Source organism: Neolamprologus multifasciatus, chromosome 5 (assembly GCF_963576455.1).
Source record: "Neolamprologus multifasciatus chromosome 5, fNeoMul1.2, whole genome shotgun sequence".
NCBI lineage: Eukaryota > Metazoa > Chordata > Actinopteri > Cichliformes > Cichlidae > Neolamprologus > Neolamprologus multifasciatus.
In genome coordinates, this window is record NC_140443.1 from 14,336,295 (window position 1) to 14,346,462 (window position 10,168).

General features: G+C 37.9%; 1 protein-coding gene across 4 annotated transcripts in view; it reads right to left on the reverse strand.

Moving 5' to 3' along the window:
* mtss1 (MTSS I-BAR domain containing 1) overlaps positions 1-10,168 on the reverse strand; it is an 80,430-nt gene that overhangs the window by 46,291 nt on the left and 23,971 nt on the right. For all 4 annotated transcript variants that reach the window (XM_085160460.1, XM_085160459.1, XM_085160461.1 and 1 more), the window contains exons 2-3: positions 9,820-9,881; positions 3,763-3,836 (exon numbers count right to left, since the gene is read on the reverse strand). In XM_085160460.1, coding sequence (XP_085016586.1) covers positions 3,763-3,836; positions 9,820-9,881 — 136 coding nt within the window. The remainder of the gene's footprint in view (positions 1-3,762; positions 3,837-9,819; positions 9,882-10,168) is intronic.

Below are 10,168 nucleotides of genomic sequence, written 5' to 3' on the forward strand. Positions count from 1 at the left end.
CCTTTTTCTGCCTTTTCTCTCACACACTGGACAGCTGAGTTGAGACTGCAGAGAATGAGGGGGATGAGGCAGCTGTCAAAACACTATGCAGATGCGCGTGCACGCACAACAGAGGAATGTGTCTCATCAATGTGCAGTGTGTGAAGGCTATATCAGCTTCACATTGAACTAAGTGCCAACAGATGGTAACCTTCCTACATCCACCGCTGTGCCAAACAAGAACCAAGGTTTGATTACGGCACAAAGTATAATTAATGTTATTTTGGATAGTAATTATAATTTCATTTATTTAGCATGACTACTCATTAAATTAATACTTTCCTTTGGGAGGTGTGACCAAGCACAAAAGCATGAAAGGGTGCATGGTCAATATAGTTAAAACAGGGGGTCTGACTTGGATGTTTAGTATGTCCATTTTCTTGATGAACAAAATGTATTCTGTGTGCAAGTGAATTAAATACCATTTGTTTTAATTACACTTATGGTGACATTCCTAAAGCCCTTGAGGTGAGCTCCAAATTATTTTATATTTAGGAATTATAAGACATTTTAGAAGAAATTTAAATATAAATTTAAATATAGCCCATTTAAATTGAAAAACAAACATAAAATAGCAAAAAAACAGGTGAATGATTTGATGAGGGATACACAGGAGTCTGGCACAAAGTTCAGAGCAACGTATTGGATGTAAAGTCCATCTTAAAAGGGCAACAGCTGGTCCCTGCCTTCCCTCCTGACAACATATAGATTGGGAAACAACAGGAAAAGACATTCTTTGGAGATCTCCACAGCAGCCAAACAGAGGCTGACTGCAAACAAGGCAACCTAGGGCTGTGCGATATGACCAAAATCACATATCCCAATATAAGACATTTCTCATCCCGATAACGATATATTTCATACAATAGTGCATTTTCTGTAAATTCTGTGAAACTTGGGCAACTCGACTTGCGTTAAGTGTTTTCAGCTGGGCGTCGTTTATCTGGAGTCGAGTGTTTTGACCAATGCATGAAAGTGTATATTTATAAGTTGCAATAGCTGTCATTTTCTTTGTGAGTATTTATTACATGGCGTGCTGCGGGGAAAAGCCTGTTCTAACATTTGAGTCTAAGGTTTATTTTGAGCACCTGACCGCTCTTATTTGCTTCTCATCCATAAACTCTCTTTATACACTTTCACGCGATTCTCACGTTGGTGGTAGAAGAGGTTTGTCATGTTTGAGTCTGTGGTGTTGACCAGTTTGCGGCATAATTTGCATAGTACAGTTTTCTGGTCCATGTCAGACTTTTATATTTCGTTATATCACACAGCCCTAAGGCAACCCAACCCTCAGTCATGTGGCACCAAATGCAGACTGGGTGATAGACCCTTACAGATCCAGAGACAACTATTATAGCTATAAACAGTAAAAACATTTCTACAGATTCACATTTTAAAACTTTTTACAAATTCTATTTCTTCTAGATAGATTTTGCTGAGTAATGTCCTTCTTCTAGGGCTGCATTAAACAGCACGTGATTTCGGGGTGCCGGCTAAGTTGGTGAGCAGGTGACCATCTGCTTCTTACATCATACATCATTAGCAGTTTCCGAGTCCAGACACCTCTTCAGTTTCCAGACTCAAACAAACACTGCGGCATCACTGACAGTTAGAAACTCTAAATTCATTAGTCTTTAATGAAATAATAAACAAAACACAAGCTTTGTAGTGAAAATGAATATAAAATATATAATATATAAATATATAAAATAACTATGAATACCCTCCGATTATGTCATTTATATAATTGTTGCAAGTTCAGAAATACCAAGATACAGATTATACAAGGCAGAACAGACTTCTGATGTTGTACCAAACAGGTTCTGATTAACAATTCTCTCAACCTGAACTGGAACATTTTGTGCCTTCTTAAACAAACTTGAATGAGCTGACAGGCTGTGTGAAGTCTTCTTGTAAACTAAAATTATGCTTCAACATTGCTCACTGGGGGATCAATGAATTGCAGTATTTTCTAGGCTATAAGCCACCTGCAAAGGTCTTACAAAAAGAAAAAATTGAAAACCTACAGCATCCATGTTTACTAGCTTGCAATCAAGCCCCGACTTCTTGGCACACTGCAGTTTCTCTTGGCATGTTAGGTTCTACCACTGAATGACTGTAGTGTGACACTACTGGAAAAACTGATTATGCAAGTCGAGAGGAATGTATCTAAAACCTTCCACATTTTCACCACTCTACTAATCTGTATGCAAGTTTATCTTCTGTAATTCATGATGCTGTAATTTCTGTTTAAGTGACCGTTCTCCAACATCTACAAGTCAGACATGATACTAACCCTGGTATTGGTACTGGATCCATACCATCATAATAGGATTGATACTTTGCTTTTTTCCTCTAAGTACAGCATGTGATGTTTTAAAAAGTTATTCAATTTCCCATTCTGTGAACCAAAGAAAAGCAAAAAACAACATTTGAGAAATTCCAACCATTAACCCAATCTTAATGGATTCAGAGTTGCTGAGGTCTGGAGCCTATGCCAGCTGGGTGAGTATATGAAAAACCGTAAACCTTATATATGTTGGAGATTTTGATCGATTCAGAATGCAAAAATGGGATCAAATGACAACCCTTTTGTTCGTTCATTTATTTTTTTGCTACTTGGATTCAAGTAGCAGGAACTACAGTTTATCTGTGACCTATGAAGGAAACACGTGATGAGGCGGTTTATGAATTTTGTCTACAGATTGTATCCTAAAGGCTGTTAATCAATTCACTGTCAACCCTCTCACTTATACACACACATTTTCTTTAGCACTTCCTGATTCAATATTTCCAATAATAACCAGAACTATAAGAAATCATTTCAAAACCTTGGCTGAGACTAAACAGAGAATCCCACATTAAAATGTGCCATGGTCTTAACCATGACACAGAGCCAAATTTGCATTTCTTCTATACATTTTCAACAAAATTATTAGACTTCCCAGATAACAGTTACCTGAGGACATGCAAACCGAAAAGCACCCACAGGCTACAGAAGGATTTGAATTAGTGACTGCTTTTTGTTCAAGTTTTTGTTGAGTATGTCCAACAGACTAATCACAGCCGTTAAAAATGTTTAATTAACTGTTCAGTATTTATTAACATCAACGGCATAATCTTCATCAGTTGAAGTAAACAACAAATAGCATTAGATTAAACCTGATATGCAAAAAGCTTTTACTGGTGAACTAGAGCACTTTATTATGGCATTTGCCTGATAGAACGCAATCGAAGGTCCTTTAACACACAAAATTAGCCATGTTGTCACTTAGCCCGACTTATGGTGAGGAGGTATACCCTGGACAGGTTGCCACTCAATCACTGGGCCATCAAAGAAAGGCAGATAGAACGAGCAATGTACTGACAATTAGCTAGGGGCTTGTCCTGCTACATACCATCCTTTAGTAGCACAATGGTTAATGGTTTTTACTTGATATTCTATCCCACCCAAATACTGTCCACGGAGAGTTAACAGCGCTAATTAGCTCCCTCACGATCTTACTATTTATGATAAAAAGAGAAACAGTGAAAGATCGCACTGTGCTGTGAGTCACATAAAAACACAGAGCAAGATGATAACGACTGGGCCACAGACAGTAACGTGTCAACTGTGTGTGTGTGTGTGTGTGTGTGTGTGTGTGTGTGTGTGTGTGTGTGTGTGTGTGTGTGTGTGTGTGTGTGTGTGTGTGTGTGTGTGTGCGCGCGCGCGCGCGCGCGTACCTCTGGTTCCGGTCGCCATGTCTGCCACCTTCTGAAAAGCATCCAGGAAGGCTCCGGTCACCACGATGGTCGTTCTGAAACAAACAACACGTGTTACCTGTCGTGCTGAATGTACACACAATATCATTCCATCATGCTATCATTTGTTCAAGTTTAGAAAACAAAAGACGCCACTGCATTAACTCCTCCAAGAAAAGCCCAACACACAGTGTCATGGCAACATGTGTAGGTAGACGATCAACTGGTTGAAAGCACAAGCATGACATTGTAAAGAACCAACAACTCTTTAGATGAATTAAGTTAAATACCACACAAAAACCTCCTTTTTAGATTTTTACTAGCTTTAGTAAATACGCTCTACTATCGCACTGATGAGGTGTCTTGCAGAGCTTATTAGGGTCTCAATCAAGTTTCAAAGAGGCTCACAATTTAATGGGCATCGCGTCCACACTTCCGTTGGATGGCAACGTTTAAAACGAAAAAAAGTCTCTCACTCTCTGATGAACATTTGCATGAGGGTGGAACTGTGGTCACGCTCAGACTCACTGAGGGACCACGAAGCAGCCAACGCAAACAAATTAGATGTGACGAGAAGGACGAAATCTTAAATCAGTTCATACTTGAGCAGTGTTTATCAGAGGTTCCCATTTCAGAGGGTGCACACTGGTATCAGGCATGGGTTATTTGATACAGAATCATAAACAAAGTGACTACAGCATACAGTATGTACCTTTGGGGTTTGGACAAACTGTTAAAATCTGCAACAGTGGGAATAAATAGGTCAGGTAATCAGACACATAAGTGCCACCATAAGAACTTTTTCTAAATCTGAAAGACACACACACACACACACACACACACACACACACACACACACACACACACACACACACCAAATCAGAAGATGCATCCTGAACAAGCCTCTGCACTACTCTAGGAAAAAGAAAAAAACCCACTTTTATTATGAAAGTCAGTCTGGTGAAGATAAATGAGTCCAATCACCTGCAAAGGCCAATGTTAGGAGTGCAACTGGAGACCTTGAGAGGCACACATCAGCTACATCAATGGATCTTTTGTCTGTGTATGTGTGTCAATTACCAGTCAGGTCTATGCTTCTATAGCTGCGCAAGTGCATGTATGCGCACACACGCACACACACACACGCACACACACAGTCATTATCTCTGAAAACCAAACTAAGAAGATCATATGACACTCCTGTCTCTAGTTTGTGCATCTGACCTCAGTGGAAATTCTCTTTCACATTAAGACCAAAGAGTTCTTTCTCTCTCTCTCTCTCACACACACACACACACACACACACACACACACACACACACACACACACACACACACACTTAACAATGCAGTTCACAAACAGGATAGGCTGAAGACAATCCAATTTACAACAACTTTTTAGAAAATATGGAAGAATAAAAGTGTAAACATTAAAAAATAAATAGTCAAATGACTCAACAAATTAATGAACCAATTACAATAATAATAATAATAATAACTACAATAATAGTAAATGCTATAGAAGCACTGTTCAGTAGTTATTTGATAAGCTGGAAATATAAAGCTCACATCTAAGTCCTATATGTGACATTATGTTTTTTCCTATTGTGAAACATGCTGCAAAACAAACTGAGACAGACTAATTTTGTAATTTAAAGATTGCATTAAACACTCTGCAGGTTAGTGCAGGATACAGGTTAGTGTGATGGATTTAAAGTAAACAACAGTGTATTGGACTGGTGCACAGTGGCTGTGGTTCCTTGGTCAGAGTTAGGTTACATCAAGTGTAGCAGAGATTGGTTTAATTTTAGTTGATGATGCTTAGATCCACTTAATGAATTCCATCTTCATACCAACTTTATACCATCTTGAAAAAAGACAGCATGAACTGGAGTCATGTTTTCTTAACTGTCTGTGCTCAAGTGCCTTTAAATACATTTTATTATACCACACTGTTTAAATCGTATTTACCAATTTGCTGTGCCCATATGATTTTGCATGTTGTCCTATCAATGCACCAGCAGTAGACTTATAAAGGTAGGAATAAATCTGGTGCATTAACCAGAGTACATGTTAATTGGTGCACACTGTCCATAATTATATATAATAACTGAACAGAAGTAACTAACAATAATTTAATTTAATAACTTTCCAAAAACACCTAATAACAGTCCCAGCATTGACAATAATGTGTTGTAGCACATAGACACACAGTCGGACTACAAGAAATATATAATATAATTAAACACACTCTTGAAGCTCTGTGTGTGCATATATGTATTTGATCTTCTCTATCTAAATCCCTCACTGAATGAACACTCTGGTGGTGCTGCAGAAAAACACAGAGTCCCAAATACTTCAGCAAGACTGAAAACCCCACTGGAGCCCAAGGGAGGCTTCAGCTTGTCTTTTCAGCTTGTAACTGCTGCTTTAAAGTTAAACTACAGATCTACAGACCAGAGTCTGACTGTTTTGTTTGGTTTTTTTTAGCTGAAATCTCTAATTAGCCCAACTGCAGAAACATATTTTTTGCTATTAAAAATGGTGCAGCGATGAGCCATCACTGTTAAAAGATGTCAAGTGAAACGGACTTGTTATATTTATTATAAATGTAAATTCATTTGAATCTTTCATTTTTAAAGAAGTGTTATGTCATTATGTCTGTTATCAGCAAAATTTCTCTGCTAGTCAAGCTTAACAGTTCATGCATGAAAAGAGACAGGAAAAATGGAGTTAACGGTTTCATCACCCTCAATGATCAGCCTGAAAGTTAAACTTTATTTTGTCAATTCTCTACTACAAGGAAATACGTTTATGCGAATTCCAGTGAATATTTATATTTTCACATATATCCTAAATGTGTGCCCAATATGCAGAAGAGTCCAACAATTCTGCATGCCTCAAGCTATTTGTTGTCAAAACTTCCTCCTTTTGACTACAATTGCAGCATTTTACCAGCTAAACTGCATCAGACAATGTTCCATTTTGAGGCCTTTGGACCTCTTGCAAATCATGACATGCCTGTATTTTGTGTTTTCATAATTCAAGCTATGAAATACTACCTGGTGAAGTTTTAGTGTTAATGAGGCTAGAAGGTATCGAGAAAAAGTAAATTAATAAACAAACAAACAATCTTTATTGGTGGCTGTATGAATAAATATAACTGTGAAGTTAATGTGTGAAATAAAGCTTTGTGTGTGCAAATTAGCCACAGCTGATCTTTTAAGTAGCATTAAACATTAGAGCAAAGTGGGTGCCCTTTATTTATGCTTGTATCTGTAGCTTTGTGTGTGCGTAGCTAGCTGACTGGCAGGGCTAATGGACTGTGACTGGCTACAACAAGCAGAGCGATACTTATCAAAGTAAACTGGCCTACTGGGAAATTCAGCAATTATACTGTCATTAAACCAAGCCAGCTACTGGACAGAATTAGCCTGGGTCAGAACATGTGCAGCTTTCATGTAACATGGCAGAATACAACAATGACCAGTAAGGCTGTTCGATATAACGATATATATCAGATGACAATATAAAAAACGTCTATCGTTTCATTTTAAGCTATCGTTTGTTTCGTGGTGTCGCAAAATAAACTGTTTACAGCAATATTTTTTTCATCGTTCTGATGGTCACTGTAGTGGCTATATTCATTTCTTAAAGTTCTCTCTTTCTCTTATATTTTATATAACCACACTACAGACGGACAAGCGCCTGTTTTTATGCATTGTCGTTCACAACAACAACAGTAACACCATCGCGTGTCCGCTTGTTTATGTTCCACATAAACCTTTCACAATAAAACTCAAGATCCTGTTGAGACTTTTCAAAATAAACTGAATCACGTGAAAGAGCAGATTATTTACGGATGAGAAGTAAAAAAAAAAAAAGAGCCGCCAGGTGCTAAAAAATAAACCTTAGACTCAAACGTTAGAACAGGCTTTTCCCCGCAGCACGCCGTGTAATAAATACTCACAAAGAAAGAAAACAGTGGCCGTTACAACTTATGTCTGAAAATGTATAGTTTCATGCATCTGTTAAAACACTCGACTCCAGCTACATGACGCGCAGCTGGAAACACTTCCCGCAAGTCGAGCTGCCGGAGATTCACAGAATTTACAGAAAATGTTACATTTTTGTGATTTATATCGTTATCGGGACGATAGAATTCTTATATCGGGATATGAGATTTTGGTCATATTGCACAGCCCTAATGATCAGAATATTTTATTATATATTTATGAAGTTCTACGGGATGAAAACCCAAGGGACCACAAAAAGCCTGGTAGTGTTGTTTTGCTGTAAAGTAAAACCTTGGTATTTCTCATAATCAAAGCCAAATTACAAACCTTACACTCTAAAAATCACCTTGGACATTTAAATATGCTAAAATAATGTATTTAACAATCAAATCAAATCCAGTACAGACATTAGATTATGAGTCAATACATTTCATTTCCTATGAAGTCGTTTGCATGCCCAAATCTGTTAGTGTTTCATCTGCAACCTAAAACTGATGGCACAACGACACAAGACAGGATGCGGTTGATCTGTCATCGTGGGCAAATATTTTCAATGGAAAAACGAACTGAAAAAACATGACTAAGTATTTGGCAACATGCCATCCAATTATAGTTCAGGGAAACTGACAATCTTCTGCTGAGTTGCAGGATAATCAACAAGATTTTCTGACTGATAAAAGATATTAAACAGTCACATTCCTATTTTAAATAGGGATGGTCATGACCTTCATATGTTTAAACTATGAAGTTATTTAAAAAATTCTGGTTCATTTAGCAATTTTTTCCCTTTTAAGATAAATAATTTCCCTTACCAATAGGGGTGGGCAGTAGAAACAGTATACAGTAGAAACAATATGAATTTGACCAACGGTAGAGATTTTGCCTATACCGCTCTACCGCGAAAGCGCATGTTGATAGAGTCATCAAGCTGCGCCTGTTTTGGTTGAAAGCATCGCAGCAGCTGCAAGCAGTAGCATCTGCAAATTATGCCGGGCGACAGTAATAGTGAAGAGAGGAAGCACGTTTTGGAATTTGAGGAAAGCCAAAAACTGCGCTTGAATGTTGAATTCTCTCGCAGCTGCTCTATTCCTATGTTGTTGCAGTATATTAATAACTAACCTCATATTGTGGATGGATTATCTCAGTTGTTGTCCTGACTGAAGTTTGGTCCCTTTACAGCATCCTGCCATGCGATTGCATTTGACCCTCACATTAACTTTTATCGAGTGGAAAGAAGTTAGCGTTCATCCTCTAGCTTCACTGTGCTAATGTTATCCTAACATAGCTGTGTCACTAGTAATCACGTAGCACATCATTATATATTATATACCGAGGCTCCTGACTACGGAAGCCATAATGCTCCGGCAATCCATCAAGCGGTGTGGCTTCATAGTTTACCAAAGTGGTACTAAAACATTTTTGATAGATTTTTGAGCACCGTGTTACACATAAAATCGGTTCAAGGTCAGTAAGGACAACCAGAATTCATACATAAGGCACACCGGATTATAAGGCGCACTTTCGATTTTTGAGAAAATTAAAGGATTTTAATTCCACCTTTATAGTGCAGAAAATACGGAAGAAAAAAATATATTGCGATATATATCGTTACTGCACATGCTTCAAATTATACTGCGATATGGATTTTAGGCCATATCGCCCAGCCCTACTTACCAACACCAAAAACTGTTTGCAAGTCACTATTAAACAACAAAAATATAACACTCGAGAGAATAAATAGGGGAGAAACATGCAAAACTGTTAAAACTAACATGTCACTGTGACACACTTATGACATGTTCAACAGCTTGTCTTTGATTATTTGATGAGTGGTTGAAACAGTATCGTTGCGTGAAACGGCAATATCTGGTTTTATACAATAGGTTATGACCAAAAATTAGTGATACAGTTAGGAGACCTCATCTACAGGTTAATCTGCTCTACAGGTGAAAATGTTTCATGTTAATAATGAGCTGCTGATTTAAAAACACACACAAAAAAGGGGTTAAAATGTGCCTCTTACCTGAGCTGTGACTGCAGTTTATTTCCTTTGGATACAAAGTCCTCCCATGTAGGATAACTGGCCTGCGGGGGGAAAATGAGAAGACAAATGAGGGCATTAAACATCTATAACACAAGTCAGGATGCAACAAGATTCCTTAAGTCTAAAAGAGATGTTAACAATATTTCTTTCACAGCCATAATCCTGAAGGAGTTGTAGCCTTAATGAAGGGAGAAAGGGGCATTATTTAGGTATTAGTATTAAACCTGCCGGACATTTGTCTGCACAGGACTGGAATGTGCAGAAAACAAATCACACAAAACTGAACAGAGACGCGTAAAGCTGAAACATTTGACCTATTTGAATCCAA